This window comes from Hypanus sabinus, chromosome 8 (genome assembly GCF_030144855.1).
Source record: "Hypanus sabinus isolate sHypSab1 chromosome 8, sHypSab1.hap1, whole genome shotgun sequence".
Taxonomy (NCBI): domain Eukaryota; kingdom Metazoa; phylum Chordata; class Chondrichthyes; order Myliobatiformes; family Dasyatidae; genus Hypanus; species Hypanus sabinus.
This window is the reverse complement of record NC_082713.1, coordinates 142181500-142205228: the sequence shown is the minus strand read 5'-3', so window position 1 is coordinate 142205228 and position 23729 is coordinate 142181500. Positions and strand designations below refer to the sequence as shown.

The 23729-nt window shown below is 40.9% G+C and overlaps 1 protein-coding gene across 3 annotated transcripts in view; it reads right to left on the bottom strand.

Moving 5' to 3' along the window:
• wnt5b (wingless-type MMTV integration site family, member 5b) overlaps positions 1 to 23729 on the bottom strand; it is a 129790-nt gene that overhangs the window by 13093 nt on the left and 92968 nt on the right. For all 3 annotated transcript variants that reach the window (XM_059978069.1, XM_059978071.1, XM_059978068.1), the window contains exons 2-4: positions 23478 to 23626; positions 22353 to 22600; positions 13982 to 14274 (exon numbers count right to left, since the gene is read on the bottom strand). In XM_059978069.1, the coding sequence (XP_059834052.1) occupies positions 13982 to 14274; positions 22353 to 22600; positions 23478 to 23626 (690 nt within the window). The remainder of the gene's footprint in view (positions 1 to 13981; positions 14275 to 22352; positions 22601 to 23477; positions 23627 to 23729) is intronic.

Genomic DNA, 23729 nt, shown 5'->3' with positions numbered 1-23729 from the left:
TTCGAAATCCTCAGCCTCACTTTTAAGCCTCCCTCAACCTGCCCCCCGTGGCGCAGAGGCTCCAAAGCCCTGTGCTCGCAAACCCCAGTAGGCTATCTAATTGTGAGCCAGTTCGGATGTGCCAGGAAATGGGTCGCCACAGTTCAAAATAAATTTATTATCAAGATACTGTACGTATATGTCACCATATACAACCCTGAGATTCATTTTCTTGGGGGAATACTCAATGATTCCATAATAACAAAGCACCACAATTACATAGCTAAGTATCTGTAGGATTCAGTACGTTCCCCATATGACCCCACAGATGCTCCAGTTTCCACCCACAGTCCAAAGACATATGGGTAGTTGTTTGGTTGGTTGGTTGGCGGCATGGGTATAATTGAGTAGCATGGGCTCATTGGGCCGGAAAGGCCTGTTACCATGTTGTATCTTTAAGTAAATTAACAATAACAGAATCAATGAAAGACTGCACCAACATGAGTGTTCAGTCAGTGTGCAAAGTACAACAAACTGTGTAAATACAAAAAGATAATAATAATAAATGAATAAGCAATAAATATCAAGAAAATTAGATGAAGAGTCCTTGAAAGTGAGTCCATAGGTTGTGAAAACACGTCATAGATTGTGGGAACATTTCAGTGATGGAGCAAGAAAAGTCGAGTGAAGTTATTCCCTTTGGTTCAGAGCTGGATGGTTGAGGGATAGTGACTGTTCCTACCCCTGGCATGCATCCTGAGGCTCCTGAAGGTAGCACAAGAGAGCATGTCCTGGGTGGTGAAGGTCCCCAATGAAGGATGCTGCTTTCCTGCAACAGCACTCCATGCAGATGTGCTCAATGGTGGGGAGAGCTTGGGCTGTATTCCCTGCTTTTTGTAGGATTTTCTGTTCAAGGACATTGGCGTTTTTATACCAGGCTCTGATGCAACCAGTCAATATACTCTCCACTACATGTCTAAAGAAGTTTGTCAAAGTTTTTGATGGCCTGCTGAATCTGCAAATTCCTAAGGAAGTAGAGGTGCTGCTGTGCTTTCTTCAAATTTGCACCATCTGTGCTGGGCCCCGGACAGATCCTCTGAAATGTTAACACCGAGGAATTTAAAGTTGCTGACACTCTCCACCTGATTCCCTAATAAGGACTAGCTCATGGGCCTCTACTTTCCTCCTGACATTGAGTAAGAGGTTGTTGTTACAGCACCACTCCGCTTGTTTTTCTATCTCCCTCCTATATGCTGATTCGTCACCACCTTGGATTTGGCTTCAAACAACAGTGTCATCAGCAAACGTGAATGTGGCATTGGAGTTGTACGTAGCCACTCAGTCATAAGTGTAAAGCGAGTAGAGCAGGGGGCTAAGCACACAGACTGGTGGTGCACCTGTGCTGATGGAGATTGTGGAAGAGATGTTGCCAATCCAAATTGACTGTGGTCTACATGTAAGGGAATCAAGGATTCAATTGCACAAAGAGATATTGAGGCCAAGGTTTTAAAGCTTATTGATTCATTTTGAGGGGATGATAGTATTGAATGCTGAGCGTAAATAAACAGCATCCTGATGTATGCATCTTTGCTGTCCAGATATTTCCATGGTTGAGTGAAGAGCCAGTGAGATGGCTTCTGGCATGAACCTGTGTGCCAGTAGGCAAATTGGAGTAGATCCAATTCACTTCTCAAACATGAGTTGATATATTTCATCACCAACCTCTCAAAGCACTTCATCACTGTGGATGTAAATGCTATTGGATGATAGTCATTGAGGCAGGTTGCCACGTTTTTCTTGGACACCACTAAAATTGAAGCCTGCTTGAAGCAAGAGGTTCCTCCATGTTTTGATGGTCAAAGCAAGCATAGAAGGCATTGAGGTCATCTGGAAGCAAAGCCCTCGGTGCCATGTCGCTTGATTTAACTTTATGAGGTGAAAGTATTCAAGCCCTGCCACAACTGTCAAGCATCCTTTACGGATTCAAGTTTAGCCTGGAATTGCCACTTTGCCCGTGGGATGGCTTTCCGGAGATCGTACCTGGACCTGTTGTAACTTTCTTGGTCGCCACACTGATCTGACCTTCAGCAGATTTAAGATCTCAAGATTCAATCAGGACTTCTGACTGGGGAAGACTCTGAATGATTTTGTGGGGACACATTTATCTACAACTGTTTTAATAAAGTCTGTGACAACCATGATGCATTCATTGAGATCCACATGTGAGCCCTCGAACACAGTTCAGTCCAACTCAGAGCAATCCTGCGACCACTACTTTGTTTTCTGAATCTTTGGAGCCTCGTCAGCCTCTGGCTGTATATAGGTAGGAGAAGGACAGCCAAGTGATCTGATTTACCAAAATGCAGTCTGAGCAAGGAGTGATAGGTATTCCTTATCTTAATTTAACAGCACTCTAGTACATTGGGACCTCTGGTGCTACAGGTTATATGCTGATAGTAATTGGGCAGGGTTTTCTTCAAACAAGCTTGTTTGAAATCCTCAACTGTGATTTGAAATGCATCGGGACGGACCATTTCATGTTTGGAGACAACATCATGCAGTACCTCAAGTGCTTGATTATAGTCGGCTACCAGTGGTGTGTAAACTGGTCAGAATTATGGAGAACTCCCTAGGTAAATAGAACAGACAACATTTGATCATTAGGTGTTCAATGTCAGGGGAACACCAGTTCGACAAAACCATCACATCGGAGCACCACCAACAGTTTATCATAAAACACACACTTCTAGCATTTTGCCTCTTCCAAATCAGCAGTTCGAACCATTCTGTAAATCAAGAAGCCTTCTTGATCTGGCATGTTGCATGAAAGGCACATCTCACTCGGACAAAGAACACACCATTCCCTTAGATACAACAACCTAGTCCTCAGGTCCACAATTTTGTTCTCCAGAGAATGCACACTTGCTGGGTCAAGGGTGCCTCATCCTTCTGCGTTTCAGCCTGGCTTGAAGTCTCCCACCCCTCCGCCTTGCTTCAGACCATGGCCATGAACCTTTGTCCTCTTAAAGGCGCCATACATGCTTGGTCTGATGAGCCCTTCAGAAGAATGTGAAACCTGGAGATCATTAAGCTGATTTAAAAGTACATTGCTATACTTATCTGCCGCAGATTGCAGTCAACATAATTCAAAAGAGGTATATTTAGAAGTATTGTATGTAGTCCGCAGAACATTGCCATGGTGTGAGACAGACTAACCCCTATTGACATCAATGGAGGGTGAACAGCTTTAAGTTCCTTGGCATAAACATCACCAAGGATCTCACATGGTCTGTACATACCGGCTGTGTGGTGATAAAGGCAAAACAGCGCCTCTTTCACTTTAGGTGGTTGAAGAAATTTGGTGTGGGCCCCCAAATCCTAAGAGCTTTCTACAGGGGCACAGTTGAGAGCATCCTGACTGGCTGCATCACTGCCTGGTGTGGGAACCGTACTTTCCTCAATTGCAGGAGTCTGCAGAGAGTGGTGCAAACAGCCCAGCTCATCTGTAAATGTCAACTTCCCACTATTCAGGATATTTACAAAGAATAGTGTGTAAAAAGGGCCCGAAGAATCATTGGAGACCCGAGTCACCCCGACCACAAACTGTTCCAGCTGCTACCATCCAGCAAAAGGTACCCCAGCATAAAAGCCAGGACCAACAGGCTCTGGGACAGCTTCTTCCACCAGGCCATCAGACTGATTAATTTATGCTAACAAAACTGTATTTCTATGTTATATTGACCATCCTGTTGAACATAATATTATAAATTATTATAACTGCACATTGTACATTTAGATGGAGACATAATGTAAAGATTTTTACTCCTCATGTATATGAAGGATGTAAGTAATAAAGTCAATTCAATTGGTTCACCAGCACCATCTTGCAGTCCATTAATAAGTAACATTAGGCTAATTGGACTGAAGTAAATTGGTCCGCAACACTATGATAGTGGACTGCCAAAGCACCTTGAATTGAATAAATCTGACCATATAGGAGAAATATATTCCTAAAATGAACAGGCAAAATAAATAGATATGGCCCACAAATATATTAAAGTAAAATTAAACAGAAAGGTAAACCCTCCAAGCCTTTGCAGGAGAAAGGAGAGTGGTATACTCAGATAGACAGGATGATCAGAAAAGAAGAACCAAGAAAAGTGTAACAGCAGGAGCTAACAAAAGCAAGAAAAAATATTTCACTAAAATAAAAGGCCATCAAGCAAGAGATTAAGCCGCTCAGTAATGCAAACAGACCTATAATTATTTTCCCAATTATTCATGCAGTTTCAAAACATACCCCACCCCAGAGATAACCCAAATAAATTCCATGAATTTAATATAAGTCAGTGGAAGCCATGAGTGCACTGTATAATGCAGTGATTAAATCACTTCTCCAGTACTGAGACAAGTTCTAAGTTCTGGATTCTGGTCGTTCCTTTTTTTGTTGCTATTTTGGGTGATTTTGCATTGGGGTGGCCTGCAGAAATGAACACTGAGCTGAACTCTGAACTAAGTATTCCTGGACTTTCGATTTTGTGTGTTTATATTTTGTGTTTCTCGCTTGTGTTTTTGTTGCCATTTGAACAATTTGTTTCTTTCTCGTGTGGGGAGTAGGAGGGTTAATGATTTTCTTTGCACAGGTTCCATGGTTTTTCTTTGTTTCGTGGCTGTCTGTGGGGAAGACGAATCTCAGGGTTGATAATACTTTGATAATAAATTTTCTTTGAATCGTTAGAAGAGCCACCAGACTGATACTTGGGGTCTAAATAATGAGGGGAATTGAGTTGAATGTAGGCTCGCTGATATAGCTAAGATAGCTAATAGAGAACCTACTGCATATATTACACTAGGGAATGACAATGAGATGTATTTAACTTCACTTCAAGTTGAATAGTAGGAAAGTGTGGATTAATCCAATTTAAGGCTGAGGGAATTCTTGACACATTTCAGTGTATTGACTCCACTTTCAAGGCCAAGAATTAAGAGAAAACTCTAGGATCCTTTAAAACATAACCAAATTTTTTTGCAGTTGGAGGAATAAAGTACCAACTGCCATCGACTATCATGAGTGTAGCATTGACAGGCTACTCCTTACTAACAAGTGTAATAAAAGTTACTATGTACATTAAAAATGGTGTTCTCTCTCCATGATAAATAGGGACCCATCATCTGTACAAGGACATTTCACATGCACTTTACTTTTGTTATAATACTATTTCAGAAAATGCATTTTTAAAAACTTTTTTGGTAACTATATTTTGACGCTAAGCTGTCCACGTTGCTTTCAGATGCATGTTATACCATTCTACAACAAAAAGTTGGAAGCCTTCGTTTTTCAGCTTTATTTGTACATTTATTCATTCAACAAACAATGTTAAACTAAATCAGCTATTAGTGTGCTGTAAAATAATTCTTCTCACTCAGGACTTCTAAAGGTTCTAATGATTCCCTCCAAGCACCATCAAGAATAATTCAAACAAGATACTTCCCACAGCTTTGTTTTAGAAGAAACATAAGACAGTGACATTCCCTCCTAATGTCCCTGACTTATCCCTCTTTTTAAGCAAAACCATACTATGTATGTCTTTGCTCAGACGATGAGACAGGAAAAAATATATAATACTATCTATTTCCTGGCTCAGAGTGAAGCCAACTCTGTGTAGCCATTACCCTCCACAACCCAAAAGGTAAGTACAGACAGATTTTTGAAGCTGACTGACTGGAACCAGGGAAGAAATGTTACAAGTCTAATTTTTCATTGCATTGCATGAAATCAGCAAATATACATTTCAAATGAATCAACAAAATGCTGAGGATCTGACCAGAAAAGAAGCTTTGTTTAAGTGGTCATAGAACACAATATGTAGGTAAGTCTACAAGAGGAAGAGGCTGTACTTGATTTGATATTGGGAAATGAACCTGGTCAGTTGTCAGGTCTCTCAGTGGGAGAGCATTTTGGAGATAGTGATCACAATTCTGTCTCCTTTACCATAGCATTGGAGTGGAATAGGAACAGACAAGTTAGGGAAATGTTTAATTGAAGTAATGGGAAATATGAGACTCTCAGGCAGAAATGTGGAAACATAAATTGGAAACAGATGTTCTCAGGGAAACGTACGGAAGAAATGTGACAAATGTTCAGGGGGTATTTGCATGGGGTTCTGCACAGATATGTTCCAATGAGACAGGGAAAGGATGGTAGGGTACAGGAACCGTGGTGTCCAAAGGCTGTTGTAAATCTAACCAAGAAGAGCTTACGAAAGGTTCAAAAAACTAGGTAATGATAGAGATCTAGAAGATTATAAGGCTAACAGGAAGGAGCTTCAGAATGAAATTAGGAGAGCCAGGAGGGGTCATGAGAAGGCCTTGGCGGACAGAATTAAGGAAAACCCTAAGGCATTCTACATGTATGTGAAGAGCAAGAGGATAAGATGTGAGTGAATAGGACCAATCAAGTGTGACAGTGATAGAGTGTGTATGGAACTGAAGGAAATAGCGGAGGTACTTAATGAATACTTTGCTTCAATATTCACTACGGGAAAGGATTTTGGTGATTGTAGTGATGACTTGCAATGGACTGAAAAGCTTGAGCATGTAGATATTAAGGAAGAGGATGTGCTGAAATTTTTGGAAAGCATCAAGTTGGATAAGTCACCGGACAGGATGTACCCCAGACTACTGTGGGAGGTGAGGGAGGAGATTGCTGAGCCTCTGGCAATGATCTTTGCATCTTCAATGAGGATGGGAGAGGTTCTGGAGGATTGCAGATGTTGTTCTCTTATTCAAGAAAGGGAGTAGAGATAGCCCAGGAAATTATAGACCAGCGAGTCTTACTTCAGTGGTTGGTAAGTTGATGGAGAAGATCCTGAGAGGCAGGATTTATGAACATTTGGAGAGGTGTAATATGATTAGGGATAGTCAGCATGGCTTTGTCAAGGGCAGGTCGTGCCTTATGAGCCTGATTGATTTTTTTGAGGATGTGATTAAATACATTGGTGAAGGTAGAGCCATAAATGTGTTTATGGATTTTAGCAAGGCATTTGATAAGGTACCCCATACAATGCTTACTGAGAAAGTAAGGAGGCATGGGATCAAGGGGGACATTGCTTTGTGGATCCAGAACGGACTTGCTCACAGAAGGCAGAGTGGTTGTAGACGGGTCATATTCTGCATGGAGTTCGGTGACCAGTGGTGTTCCTCAGAGATCTGTTCCGGGACCCCTACTCTTGGTTATTTTTATAAATGACCTGGATGAGGAAGTGGAGGGATGGGTTAGTAAGCTTGCTGATGGCACAAAGGTTAGGGGTGTTGTAAATAGTGTGGAGGGCTGTCAGAGGTTACAGTGGGATATTGATAGGATGCAAAACTGGCCTAAGAAATGGCAGATGGAGTCCAACCCAGGTAAGCGTGAGGTGGTTCATTTTGGTAGGTCAAATATGATGGCAGAATATAGCATTAATGGCAAGTCTCTTGGCAGTGTGGAGGATCAGAGAGATCTTGGGGTCCGAGTCCATAGGACACTCAAAGCTGCTGCGTAGTTTGTCTCTGTGGTTAAGAAAGCATATGATGGGATTGAGTTTAGGAGCCGAGAGGTAATGTTACAGCTATATAGGACCCTGGTCAGACCCCACTTGGAGTACTGTGCTCAGTTCTGGTCGCCTCACTACAGGAAGGACATGGAAACCATAGGAAGGGCGCACAAGAGATTTACGAGGATGTTGCCTGGATTGGGGGGCATGCCTTATGAGAATAGGTTGGGTGAACTTGGCCTTTTCTCCTTGGAGCAACAGAGGACGAGGTGACCTGATAGAGGTGTATAAGATAATGAGAGGCATTGATCTTGTGGATAGTCAGAGACTTTTTCCCAGGGCTGAAATGGCTAACACAAGAGGACACATACTTAAGGTGCTTGGAAGTAGGTACAGAGGAAATGTCAGGGGTAAGTTTTTTTACACAGAGAGTGGTGAGGGCATGGAATGGGCTGCTGGTGGCAGTGGTCGAGGCGGAAATGATAGGGTCTTTTAAGAGACTCCTGGATGGATACATGGAACTTAGAAAAATAGAGGGCTATGGGTAAGCCTAGGTAGTTCTAAGGTAGGGACATGTTCAGCTGAACATGTGAGCCGAAAGGCCTGTATTGTGCTGTAGGTTTTCTATGTTTCTGTATTTCTATATAAGTTTTATTAAAGAGGTTCCTCGTCATGTTTTTTTAATCCTCTGCCTTTCTCATTTCATTTCATTTTTCAATCTTTTTTATTGATTTTCAAATAAAGAATATACAAATATAAATCAAAAGAGCTTAACAAGTAGATAATATAAAAGACATATAAACAGCAATATTAAAGACAAAAAGCATATAATATCAAACAGGTGACATATTATGCTGTTACATATACAATGGTCAGAGAGGAATTACAACTCCTCATAGCAATCGTAAAAAAAATTGGAAATTTTATTGATAGAGAAAGAAAAACCCCACTAACTAAACTAAAACAAAAAAGAGAGAAAGAAAAAAAAAGAAAGATTGGGCAGTCCAAATGAGGATAAACTTAAAAAAGAGAGAGAAAAAAAAACACATCCTTCCAGTCATCTCCGAACCTTCATGGACAAGGATATTCTCCAAAGAGAATAAAGAAAAATAAATAAATAAAGACAAAGTAAATCATGTGAAAATATTAAATAAAGGGTCGCCAGACTTGTTCAAAATCAAAAGATGTATCAAATGCCTGGCTTCTAATTTTCTCCAAGCTTAAACATGACATGATGGAGGAGAGCCAATAGAAAACAATGGGCGAGTTAGATTCTTTCCAGTGTAGCAAAATAGCTCTCCTAGCCAGTAAAGTTGAAAAAGCTATCACATGTTGGGCGGAGGCAAACACTTTGCTTGCTTCCTCTGGAATAATCCCAAAAATTGCTGTAAGTGGATTAGGTTGAACATCCATTATCTATAACTTTAGATAATATTTCAAACACATCCCTCCAAAAATTATTTAAACTTACACATGACCAAAACATATGGGTTAGAGTAGCCACTTCTACATTACATCTGTCACAAATAGGGCATATATTAGGAAAAATATGCACCAATTTATCTTTGGACATATGGACCCTGTGTACTATCTTAAACTGAATTAAAATATGGTGTGTGCAGATAGATGAATTATTAACTAAATAATAAATTTTACTCCATTGGTTATCTGAGAGTGAATGTTGAAGTTCTACTTCCCAGGAGCGTTGAACCCTATCATTAGGTGATGTGCGAGCATTCATTAACTGTTTATAAATGATAGCTATTAATCGTTTTTGAAAAGGTTTAAACTGAAAAATAACATAAGCCAAATTTGAAGAGCAGATCAAGGGGTAATTTGGTAAAAAATCACGTAAGAAATTCCTAACCTGTAAATACATAGGATATAAACTTAATTTACATAGCATAGGATATAAACTTAATTTACATAAAAGTGAATTACTTCCTATTAATAATTATTTTCATTATTATGATCAAATACCTTTTAATATTGCCAAAAACCATTTTACTTACCTTGGTATCAAAATTACAAAAAATTTTAAAGACCTATATAGGCATAATTTCTTCCCTTTAGTTGAATATACTCAACAGGCGCTTTCCAAATGGTCACCTAGGTCGATGTCATTGATCGGTCGAATAAATGCTATAAAAATGGTTATTCTACCGAAATTTTTATATATATATTGCAAGCAGTTCCCTCTTTTGTTCCAAAAACATTTTTTGACAAAATAGACTCTCTGATTTTGTCTTATCTTTGGAATAATAAAAGCTCTAGAGTGAATAAACTTTTATTGCAAAAATCAAAAAAAGATGGGAGGACTGGCTTTACCAAACTTTAGATTTTATTATTGGGCAATTAATATTCGCTATATTACTTTTTGGATTTATGATATAGACGATCAAGATCGCCCTTCAAGGTTGCAGCTGGAGGAAAATTCAGTAATGGGGTTTTCGTTAGCTTCTTTATCAGGAGCTCCTCTTCCCCTTTTGTTCTCCAGAATAGGTAAACAAGCTCTTAACCCTGTTGTTAAACATACTTTAAAAATTTGGTTTCAATTTTGTAGATTTTTTTAATTAAATGATTTTTTACTTTCTAGTAATATTTATTCTAATTTCTTTTTTAAACCATCAACTTTGGATAAGGCTTTTCTAACATGGAAAATTAAGGGAATAAAAACTTTTTTAGATTTGTTTTTATAAGATTGCCTTTCTCAATATAGTATGGTAAGTTTTATTTTAATTTTATTCTGGAGATACATCATAGGTACAGGCCCACACAGCTCAATTACACCCATATGACCAATTAACCTAGTAACCTGTACATGTTTTTTGGAATACAGGAGGAAACTTGAGAAGCATGAGGAAACCCATGCAGTCATGGGGGGAATGGATCATTTGGTGTACGATGAAGCAATGAAGGAACAATTAATTATATATTTTCCCATAACATGATATACTTCCACAACATTTTACATTACATCAAATATACTGTCATTAACTACATTATCGAAGTATGTATACTATATACAATTTTAAGATTAATCTCCTTCTAGGAAGGCACAAAACAAAGAAACCCAACAGAACCCACACTAAAAAAAATGATACACTGATAACGCAGGGAAAGAAAACAAATAGTGCAAACAATAGAAGCAAGTAATTTTCAGAACTGTAGTTCACAAAAGTGAGTTCACAATCACTAAGCCAATCACAGCCAGTCCAGGAGCTGGTTAGTTGAAGGCCACAGCCTCAGTTCAGCACAGAGATGAATAAGCCTTGTGAGCAGCAAACTGAACACTGGCCCCGCCCCTCTCATCTGTCACTGACCCCCTGACCTTTTCAATCTTTCCTGGCACTTAAATCGGCCAAACTGTGGGTCATTCCTCACTCTCGGACCCAGGCCCTGCCACTGTGATATGCCGTCGGGCCCAGGACCAACAGCCCTGATTTGGCCTGTAGCTGATCTTCCCAATTTAGCCCGACGCTTAAATCGGTCAAACATCAACTTGTTCCTTGCTCTTGGACCAGGGCCCTGCTGCCTCGACTTAACCTCGCCTCTGATCTGCTGCTTCAAACCCACTCCAGCAATGGCCAAACATTGGCTCATTCCCTGCTCTTAGGCCCAGGCCCTGCGCCTCAATTCAGCCCACACATACCACACTGCAGCTGCCCTGCCCCTTCAAGACTTCAATTCACACCACAAAAATGCCAAGTTCTGCAGGCAGTTCAAAAGTACATCTCCAAAAGTGAAGTTACAGGCTGTTGACTGCTGTGAACGTTTGAGAAAAAGTGTGATTAATAAACTAATTAGTAGTTTTGTTTGCTGCCAGTAAGTTGTCGCTGTAGATCACTAGCACCATCTTAGACTGGAAAATAACAATTAAATATTGTTAACTATTTTAAAAAATTTAAATAAATTTACCTATTGTGAATGTAAATTATGGAGTACATGTATAATATGAATTATAATTTAAAACAAGTTCAAATAGAATAGACATTAAATGAAATTTAATAAAATATTTGTTTGCACTTACCGTTTCAGTCAGTGTTAATAATTCCATTCAATTAGAGAGAGGCCTTGCTACAAATGTAAAGCTGAGGCAGATGTAAAGTGCAACCAGTTCCTCAGCTCATGACTGGACTCAGGGCTGAGTTCAGCAGCAGCATGTCAATTCGGATGCAGTCTTTGACTCTGATTCTCCTCCAACCATGATCTCACTTTGGATTATAACAGGAAGGAACTGACCAAAGAGCAAGTCTCTACAGAACTACTTGCAACATGTTTCAGGCAATTTCTCTTAAACAGGAAAGTTTCTTCTGTAACAGTTCGAATTGTGATCTTAGCATTTAGAATACCTTTTGCCCATTTGCATGTGCGCTGCAGACTTTTGCTAAAAATTCCCTTTTTTAAAAAACTAACCAATCTCGAACTCATTGTTGAATGAGAAGCATCAGAAATAGCAATAGAACAAGATTAACAAATTGGATTAGTTACTTTGTAAGAGTAGAACTCTGAACTTCCAGCACCAATACATGCCATCCCACACAATGCGACTTGATCCAGTGAACCCATTTCAAGTACTTCCTTGAGGGCCAAGTGACACAGTAGGAATAGAATTTTACCTCCTTGGTGTATGATATCCATAAGTGCACCTCGGGCCTGCATATCACACTCAAATCAGTATAATTTACAGAATGCCAAAAAAACTTTGTAATGATACTTAAAGGCATTACACAGTAACAGGCTTAAGGGAAATATGAACAAATTCACAAAAGTGACTTTGGGCTAACACAAATAGAAAATCTAGTGGGAAAAGACATATGGATTTCCAAAATAGGGCAAATTGAATTAAATGGAGTGAAGAGGTTCATTCTGATGGTGATATCATCTTCCCCATCAGATTTTTCTTTCAGCACACTAGACAGCTGGCACTCAAGTGTCCTGAGATGGGCCCAAAAATTTATTCCAATACTTTATGCAATTAAAATTCATGTCCATCAGCTCTAATGGTATCTCTGATACACACTCCAAAATATTCTACTGGTTCAAATCCTGTTTGACAGACAATTCCAGGAGATGCTATAGTCAAACTAGCTTGTTGACCTGGTAGACATTGTGCATAGTAGTTTAAGGTACTACAAGTTACCAGAAGGAGCCTTTGATTCTACAAACTGGGACGTTTTTCACTTACCACTGGAAAGGACAGGCACAGAAAGCAAGTTTTATATGGCATGTAGCATCACTGTACTAAAAACTACAAAATTACCAGAAATATCAGCAAGTCAGGCAGCATTTGTGGGAAGAGAAATACAGTTAGCATTTCAGCTTAGAGAACCCCACCCCCATCCATCCAGGGCAATTGGTCTGAGGGTCCGCCAAAGTAAGAATGTCTACCCTGGGTGGGGCTGTATGTTGAGTGTTTGGAGTAAACAAGATTCAGCATGATCCATTATCATAGATATAATTTTGCCTTTACTTTTATAAGTTTATATACTATAACAAAACCACAGCCTAGAATTGGTAACTTGGGCTTCTCCTCCTACAGATGCAGCCTGACCTGCTGAGTATTTCCAGCACTTTCTGTTTCTATTTTAGATTTTCAGCATCTGCAATAGTTTGGGTTGTCAGAACTCTTCTCTGTAGAAGCAGACAGGAAGTAGAAAGTAGAGCCAGAGAGAAGCCCATGGTAAGTTGGTTGATTTCATCAGGCAGCCCTTCACTTAGTCCAACAGTCACATTAACAGTGACTCAGCCCAGAAACAACCCAAGAAATTCTCTTTTTACTGTTACACATAAAAACTTCCTTTTTTATTACTTAAAAGAAAACAGCCCAAATTATGCAATCCCAGTGGGAAGTTTAGGTTTTTTTGCTGATTTTAACAGGTTCAGGACACAAATAGCAAATCTAATCTCATTTCCAATACATTTTCTTTCAGAATCACTGGACACCTATGAAATAATAAGGCCATATACTAATTATTCCCTGTGTATAACATAAAAGTTTCCTGCAGAGGCTAGATAGAATGATGTTGATAGAAGTATTTCAAACAGCTTTTGCTTATGGGAACGTTTGCACCCAGGTGAAATCTTAATCGATTAAGTCATTCTGAACAGTTATGGATTGTTTAGAAATTGAAGTTATCTGCTACATGTGCATCTTTAGGTAGATTAACAAAGGTACTGTATCAAAATGAAAATAATTAAAATTACCTACAATTCAAAAGTACGATGGTCAAAATGTAATATCAAAAAAATATAAAACAAAAGTGAATGATTTATTGGTCAGTGGGTGGGTAGTTTAAATAGAAATATTAAGATATGTTAAAATATAGAACAGAGGCAAACCAATTGATAAGACAACATTGAAATTGAAGAAGTAGTCAAGATGAGAGAGAGTGGTCAACACTTTGGGATATCGCAGAAGTTGGAACCATAAACATGTCCAGAATAAAACATCCCCATCCATTTCTTACCCTCCTGCCAGCTTCATTGTTTTGTAGGTTCATTAACATCCTGGCATGATCTTCTGAACCTTTGCGGTAATTTTTCTCCCTCTCTCTGGCATCCACAAATTCTTTGGCAAACCTATAGCCATATTCTGCATTGTCTCCACAGCCACCCCACAGCCAATCTCGGGGAAGATCTTTGGGTCTGGCAGCACGACTGCAACCACAGGTTGAGAGCTCCCCTTCGCGGCACGCTCGACTTATGGCATTCACAACTCCTGCTGCTGATATTGAATAAGTGAAAGCAGTCTCCCGACTCCCTGAAGAAAGACAAGTAGAAAGTACGGTTAATGTAAAAGGTTGGAGGTGACATCGGATGCATGGCAACTCTGGCAGGGTTTACAGGACATTATTTCCTACAAAATGAAACCCAATAGCATGAATGGCGGCGAAGCTTCACTACCAGATGAACTCAACCCCTTCTATGCCCGCTTTGAAAGGGAGAACACAACTACAGCTGTGAAGATCCCTGCTGCACCTGCTGACCCTGTGATCTCCATCTCAGAGGCTGATGTTAGTCTGTCTTTAAAGAGAGTGAGCCCTCGCAAGGCAGAAGGTCCAGATGGAGTACCTGGTAAGGCTCTGAAAACCTGTGCCAAGCAACTAGTGGGAGTATTCAAGGTAATTTTCAACCTCTCACTGCTACGGGCAGAAGTTCCCACTTGCTTCAAAAAGACAACAATTATACTGGTGCTTAAGAATAATAATGTGAGCTGTCTTCGTCTGGTAGCACTCACATCGACAGTGATGAAATGCTTTGAGAGGTTGGTCATGACTAGGCTGAACTCCTGCCACAGCAGGGACCTGGGCCCATTGCAATTTGCCTATCGCCACATTAGGGCAATGGCAGACGCTTTCTCAATGGCTCTCCACATGGCTTTAGACACAAACACCTATGTCAGGATGCTGTTCATCGACTATAGCTCAGCATTTAATACCATCATTCCCACAATCCTGATTGAGAAATTACAGAACCTGGACCTCTGTACCTCCCTCTGCAATTGGATCCTCGTCTTCTTAACCAGAACACCACAATCTTTGTGAATTAGTGATAACATACTCTCCTCGCTGACGATCAACACTGGTGCACCTCAGGGGTGTGTGCTTAGCCCACTGCTCTACTCTCTATATACCCATGACTGTGTGGCTAGGCATAGCTCAAATACCATCTATAAATTTGTTGACGATACAACCATTGTTGGTAGAATCTCAGGTGGTGACAAGAGGGTGTAGAGGAGTGAGATATGCCAACTAGTGGAGCGGTGCCACAGCAACAACCTGGCACTCAATGTCAGTAAGACGAAAGAGCTGATTGTGGACTTCAGGAAAGGTAAGACGAAGGAACACGTACCAATCCTCATAGAGGGATCAGAAGTGGAGAGAGTGAGCAGTTTCAAGTTCCTGGGTGTCAAGATCTCTGAGGATCTAACCTGGTCCCAACATATCAATGTAGTGATAAAGAAGGCAAGACAGCGACTATATTTCATTAGGAGTTTGGCATGTCAACAAATACACTCAATAACTTCTATAGATGTAACGTGGAGAGCATTCTGACAGGCTGCATCACTGTCTGGTATGGTGGGGGGGGGGGGTGCTACTGCACAGGACAAAAGAAGCTGCAGAGGGTTGTAAATCTAGTCGGCTCCATCTTGGGTACTAGTCTACAAAGTATCCAGGACACCTTCAGGAGCAGGGTCTCAGAAAGGCAGCGTCCATTATTAAGGTCCTCCAGCACCCGGGGCATGCCCTTTCCTCACTGTTACCACCAGGTAGGAGGTACAGAAGCCTGAAGGCACACACTTAGCGATTCAGGAACAGCTTCTTCCCCTCTGCCATCCGATTCGTAAATAGACGTTGAACTGGACACTACCTCACTTTTTTAAAATATACAGTATTTCTGATTTTTTTATGTTTTTTAATGTATTCAATATACAGTAAATGATTTTCTTGTTATAAATACAATGTGGATTTCCTTTATTATCTCAAAGCTTTTCAAGAATCGACTGTAAAAGATTTTGAACTGTAGAAAATGTACGTCACATAAGAAGTCATTGGGACCATCCTGTCCATGCCAATAGGAGAAGGGCTAGCCAGTTTAACTCCAACCCATAGGATGTAGCTGAGCAGATCACGACTCTTTAAGCATACATCCTTGGAGGACTTCAATGCCTTTTTTGCTGGTGGGTGGGGTCGTTGCCTTGCTGCTGTTTATGCATGGGAGGGGGGCTGGGGGTGGTACTTCGGGATTCTAATGCTTAACTGCCATTTATTCTTTTGGGCACTCCACTTCTTGTGGATGTTTGTGAAGAAAATTAATTTCAGAATGTACATTGTATACGTTTCTCTTACATTAAATGCAGCAATTGATGATGATTTCTGCCCCAACCACCACTTCCCACAGTGAGCTCCTAACTCCCTACCTTCCTTGGATGAAAGTTTCTTTTCCCACCTCCTTTCTGATTTCCTACCAATCACTTTAAACTTGTGCCCCCTGTGTTTTGACCACTTTGCCAAGGAAAATGGGTTTCTTCTCATTTACTGTCTTAGCCCATTTTAAATTTTATACACTTTTCTACCCTTCTCAGTGTCAAAGAAAACAGCTCCAGTCCTACAGCTAAAATTAATCAGTGAAGGCAACATCCTTGTAAATCTCCTCTGTACCCAATGCAGTACAATCAGATCTTTGTTGTAAAGTGGTGGGAAGAACTACATGGTATTCTATACTCTACATGATGTCCCTGCCTCAGCTAATAATGGAACGCATTCTGTATGTCTCTAACTATCTGTTTTGTTTAACTTACAAGATCTCTATACATATAGAATGTATATCTCTTACATTTACTCTGTCCTCTCAATGCTCTTTAACACTACTCAATAGCTTCCATTTATCTCTCTTGCCCTTCTGGACCTCTTTAATTACATTATTTCACATTTCTTTGGATGTTAAATCCATAAATGCCATTTATATCTACCTATGGAGACACAAGTGAGTGCAGATGCTGGAATCCAGAACATAAACAATCTGCTGGTGAAATCCAGATTTTGATTTTGATCAGTTACCTCAACAACTTCAATGCACTCGCACTCCCCCCCCCCCCACCCCAGACATTGCTTGACCTGCTGAGTTTTTTCCAGCAGGTTGTTTGTATATCTACCTGTGGTCAAAAGTTTTCAGAAGAATTTCTAAACCAGTTCTAAATCTGCTGGTTACATGCCCTATATTGTACTACCTACAAATCATTCCCTGCACATTTAAACATAAATCATTAAGTAATTATAAAGAACCAGGGTTCTAAGCCCATTGGATATCCACTGGTAACAGATTTTCAGTTACTATTACTTTTACTCTTTGCTTCCTACCACTGGTGTAGTTTACCACATTTTAATTTTTTTTAAATAGACCACTATGTGGACTTTGTCAGAAGCCTTGCTAAGTTCTATGCAGGCTGTACTAAATGCAACACCCTCACCTACACCCCCACCCCACCAAAAAAATCACAAATTAGTCAGACGAGATCTTCACCCAACAAATCCATGTTGATTGCCCATGACAAATGGGAAGATTTATATCAACCCTTAGAACTGATTCCTATCATTTATTTTCACTACAGAAGTCAAACAGCCTGCAATTTCTTAGTTTATCCCTTTATCCCATTTTAAACAATGGCACATTTAGCAGTACTCCAATCTTTAGCATCGTTCCTGTGGTCAGAGAGAACCCATTGTCCTTACATAAACACCTTCCCCAGATCAGAGGTTAAAACTGAATTGTTGCATGCACTGTATATACACCCCTTTTGAATAAGGCGGTTACATTTGCATTTTCCAGCCCTTTGCACCCCCCCCCCCGAATCCAGCAAGCACTGGTACATGCAGGCACGCCTTCTGCAATCTTCAACCCCCCCCCCCCCCCCCTCCCAGCAATTTGGGATACATCCCATCTGGACCAATTGGTTTGTTACTCTAAGCACTGCCAGGCTTTTAGTTACAACACTTTTACAATTTTCACCTTGTCCATTAACTCTGCTACATTCCTTATTATTAAGATTTCGGTTGTAACTTTTTTCCTTGGTAAAGAGCAGTGCGAAATATCCTTTTATCTTTCCAACTATACCTTTTTGTCATAATTGGTGTTTTTCTTCTCATGCTCTCTTTGCCAATCTTAGTTTCCTTCTCACCTGTTGCCCAGCCCAATCTATTTATCTTGGTTTTGTCTATTTATCTTGGTTAGCACCTGAATTATTTACCTCACGCGACCCATTCATCCCCAACTCTTGATTTATAATCTCTTTGTGATTCATCAAATTCAGCTTTTGGTTCCTCTGCCCTGTCTAAACATGCTTGACCTGTGCCCATAATTGAAGAACTGACTGTATTTCAAACTCTTTGACTTCAAATGATAGAAATGAGTAACAACCTCAATACCAGCAATCTGTACTTGTTCATGAGGATGGAAAGAATATTCATTGTCTTAAATGAAGGAGAGAGGTCCCATAGTGGCCTCACCAACTATAATGGCTCAAACAATTCCCACCAATAATAGAAAAACTTAATTTCTCATTACTTCCAGTATGGTTTTTTTCCCATTTGAGATGACCACACAACATTTGAAAATGTGTTGGTTGTGAGATACATTTGAACTATATGAGCTCAAGTTTTCTTTTTACTGTGTATTCATTAAAATAGAGAATTCTGATAAATGGTCAAATCCCTGAAATGCACTTTGTTATATTGTTAAAAAGACAAACAATAATTAAGAGGAAAATATATAATGAAGTGGTCTTTCAGATTGGAGATTGTGAGGTTAAGAAAAGTTATGTTTTTGATGGTCTGTTCAAAAGTGGCAAAAGCCGTCATCAACAAGCAACAGACACAAATGCTGGAGGAACTCAGCAGGACAGGCAGCATCTGTGGAAAAAACTACAGTCCCTTCTTGCTGAAGGGATGGCATTATATCTAATGTCATTAAATATTTAATGGCATTCACAAAATGAAGCCCTTTGAACCTGAAGGTTAAATTAGCAAACATTTGTAACACCCAGGGAAAGGCTTCACTGCTAATGTAACGAATGTGTGGTAAATGCCTCTCTTATGCTAACTCCCCACTGACTGAGGAAGAAATTCCCAACCCTTCTCATGCTGTCAGGTGAAATGGGGGGGGGGGGGGGGTGCCACTTTCTGTGGACAGCCCGAGTTTCAGTGGGATAAAGCAGGCCTCAGCCAAGGGACAGAGGGGTCCGAGTTGCAGGAGGGTACAAGTGATAAGATTGGGGGGGGGGGGGGGCCTCACCAGGTAGACCAGAACTATCCCCAGTAGTGTCGGAACATGAAGTAGATGAGGGGGGTACGGAGGTTGCAAAGAATCAGGAGACCGCTGGATAGGCTGGCCTATGTAGCACCAGGAGAACAGAGTGTGGCCCCTACTGCTTTGGGGAACTATGTCACTGCCTTTTGCGCCTGGGTTGGACTTTGTGCTTTGCATGAAAGGTTGACAAATTATCTCAGTGTCATGAGGACATGACTAAGTTTGGTTGGGGGGGGGGGGAGAGAGAGAGCAACACCCTGGGAAAGTAGAAATGTGCACCGTCCAGCGAGGGGAGTGTCTTTTCTTGTTGTGTGCCTGAGACTGAGGTGATCTGGGTGTTTTGTTCAGTGGAAGATGGGGAGAAGACGCCTGAAAGGAGAGGTTGTAGACACCAGAAAGGAGTGGACTTGGAGCAGGGCCGGGAGTTGACAAAGCCGGGGGGAAATTGATGGAGGACCAGCGGAAGGGAAACCGTCAGCTCCCACTTGTGCACACTAGACCATTTCATTAAAAAGGGCTCTTTTCTTTTACTTTACTAACCCTTTAGTCCAATTAAGAATTATAAAGCTAAATCTTTTAATCACAAATAGTGTAACGTTCATTATTTCATGGCACTGATTTGTAACGGGGGACATCACACAGCATCCACCCAACCAGGAGATTTTGTACCTCAGTCTCGTTCATTTGGTGGGGCCAGAGATTGCCTTCCCCAGACTTATGCAGCCGACAGAACCGGCGGGTTAAATATTTACTACAGGGGAAGCCCATACCTGGTGTATGATCCATTCTACATTTGAATGTGTTGATATGTTCCTATACAATGAATTACAGGAGTATTTGAATAATAACGCTTCCTCTGGGATGTAATAGGTGTTAAGTTGATAAGGTATCTCAGTTATTAATTCCACATTTGAAGACTGGTGAGATGGAAATGAAAAATGGTGCTTAATTAAACATTTAAATTTAACTTCAGAATATCAAAGGTGACCTTGAACTTTGTAACTCAAAAACACAGAAAATAAATTGCAAACACGAGGAAAGCTGCAGATGCTGGAAATTCAAACAACAACACACACAAAATGCTGGTAGAACACAGCAGGCCAGGCAGCATCTATAGGGAGAAGCGATGTTGACGTTTTGGGCCGAGACCCTTCGTCAGGACTAACCAAAAGGAAAGATAGTAAGAGATTTGAAAGTAGTGGGGGGAGGGGGAAATGCGAAATGATAGGAGAAGACCGGAGGGGGTGGGATGAAGCTAAGAGCTGGAAAGGTGATTGGCAAAAGTGATACAGAGCTGGAGAAGGGAAAGGATCATGGGACAGGAGGCCTCAGGAGAAAGAAAAGGGGGGGGGGGGGAGCACCAGAGGGAGATGGAGAACAGGCAAACAATTAAATATGTCAGGGATGGGGTAAGAAGGGGAGGAGGGGCATTAATGGAAGTTAGAGAAGTCAATGTTCATGCCATCAGGTTGGAGGCTACCCAGCTGGTATATAAGGTGTTGTTCCTCCAACCTGAGTTTGGATTCATTTTGACAGTAGAGGAGGCCATGGATAGACATATCAGAATGGGAATGGGACGTGGAATTAAAATGAGTGGCCACTGGGAGATCCTGCTTTCTCTGGCGGACCGAGCGTAGGTGTTCCACCAAACGGTCTCCCAGTCTGCGTCGGGTCTCAACAATATATAAAAGGCCACACCGGGAGCACCGGACGCAGTATACCACACCAGCCGACTCACAGGTGAAGTGTCGCCTCACCTGGAAGGACTGTCTGGGGCCCTGAATGGTGGTGAGGGAGGAAGTGTAAGGGCAGGTGTAGCACTTGTTCCATTTACAAGGATAAGTGCCAGGAGGGAGATTCTGTATTTGGGTTATCTAAACAAAATCTCAATATACAGTACTCCAAATACAGGTGCAATCGGTAAATAGTTGGAAGAGAGGCCGTGTTCCTGTTGTTCCTCCTCCCGGTTTACAATTCTAACGTTCTGGTTTCCCCATCATTCATTAAGAAATCTCTTGGTTTCTTCATAAACATATGTGCCCCAGAGCAAAATAAACTTTAGTAGTGGGGTCGTCATTTTTCCCTCCAAATAGATCATTTAAAAGGGAAAATTTCTTTAAAGAAATTATTTCCTCATCTGCTTCATTGTAGTTTAATCGGCAAATGAATGAAACTGTGACATTTTAAAAGATAACATCAACATTAGTCTATAATCTTATTGAACTAAACTTGTCGTTGTCTACACAATTCCACGTTTATAGAAGTTTCCGTTTTTACAGTTCTTCTGAAAATATATTATAAACTAAATCCATGTTATTTTAACCGAGGGCGAGTTCAATTCTGACTTCTAATGCTCCCCCTGAAAATCACCGGGTCAAAATAATGGACATTTTCATTTGCCTCAGATCACATAGGAGTGGCAATAGTGAACGAAGTGCACGTGCACAGTTCACTCTTGGCTAACTGCCAGCAAACTTTTCCACAAAGTGAGCGGCAACACCGCCGAACGAACTTGGAAACGGCACCCTCGCCTGTCGCGCTTTTTTTTAAATAAATTACTTTTCTGTCAAGTGGCATCACATCTAAGCGCATTCTATAAACAAAGGTAACCCCTTCTCCTCCCCTCCCCTCCCATCGCCAGAGAGAGAAAGAAACTGATAAAGAGTGTAGCAGTCTAAAATCAAGCCAAGTTGCCAATCCATCTGCTCTGCACATGGCGTTTGGCTCCATTCTCTCCCAGCCCCCTGACTGACACCTCCATTTATTATACTGCGAGTCGGTAACATCAATGTAGTCCCAGATTTCTCGAAACCCTGTGAATGGATAATTGAATTTCAAAAAGCTGGGACAATGCATCCAGGCGACACCTTACTATAAACTTAGACGTCAAGGACTCGCAGGTCGCGCTTCCAGAGAAAAGGATTGGCTTCACTTTTGTTCAGAGAACGATCGAAACGGATCTAACACTTGAGTGCTAAACTTTTGTTTTCAAAAGAAGCTTCTTTTGTTATGTACCGAATTGGAAAGTCTCACCTATCTGCATTACTCTTCCAAACACGGAGGTGTTATCTACGGTGCTGCAGTTCCATCGCCTCTGTCTGAACTGGTACTGGCATTCTCTGATGCCTGTTTTTGCCCCTTCTCCAATATAAACCATATGATCCTGGTACAACTGGCATAATTTCCTCTGCCCCTGCGACAGGCCGTTCAGTTGACTGCAGAGAGGCTGGGCGCCAATTATATACATCTCAGGCCGTTGAATTGGGTTCATAGCCAAAGACCTAGAGTGGGTTTAAAAAGATTTATTAGGGAACTCAAGAGAATTGGCATTTTTAATAGGATCAACTTGTTTCGAGCTTCTTCGAATAAAGCGCAAACAGGAGGAAATCTGCAGATGTTGGAAATTCAAACAACACACACAAAATGCTGGTGGAACACAGCAGGCCAGGCAGCATCTATAGGGAGAAGCGCTGTCGACGTTTTGGATAAAGCTTTTACTCGCTAATGACTTCAAATATTTTATTTTAACCATTAAGCGGAACGCAGTTAAATTAAGCACTAACCATCGGTTTCATTCATTCTTTAAAGCCTACTTAAAGGAGAAAACTATTCGTCTTAAGAAAATTATATTTTTCATTTCAAGGCGCCAGTTTGAAATTATCGATTGTAGATTAAATTTTCCATTTCTTGGACGACGTACTTTCGAAGATACTGTATGCTGTGCCAAATTATTATCGATATTGTGACTGGAAGTATCTTATTCATATTGCATAGTGTTCTTAACGGGTTGTGTTCATGAGACAATACTCTGCTAAACGCTGATATTAAGTGTCAAAAGTCTGAGACGTCAGCATTGCTGTGAATTCTTCTTTCAACTCAATTTAGACAACGATATAAACTATCTATATATATGGATTGATTACAATTTTGAATTCCATTATCTTCCTTCAAGTGGGGATTCACCAAATTCCCTTCATTACAGTAAAGTTCCACAATATCTAACATGTTGTTCTTTATTATCACATATATTCATCAAACACCATCGTTCCCCTCCACCCATCACTCGAGATGAACTAAAATGCACCATGACGCTCAAACCATTCTGAATTGAGCGGGCGGACAGGAATAAATAAAAGTACAAAATGTTGAGGTACTTACCACCAGGAGTTTGCCTGAACCAGACTCTGGGAAAAACTGGATAGTAAAGCGGCAGCCAACAGAAGGCGAAGCCCAGTCATGGTGAGACCGGCCGGGGTGAACCCTGCATGGAGCGCTCCCTGGGCCAGTAATCGCACCGCCACCGCACTCTGTGAATAAAAATCAACGGCAATCAGCCCAGTTCTCGGCTGGACCCACACCACCGCGATGCTCGAGTTACTTGTTGGAGTCCCCGTGGAACTCGGTCGATAT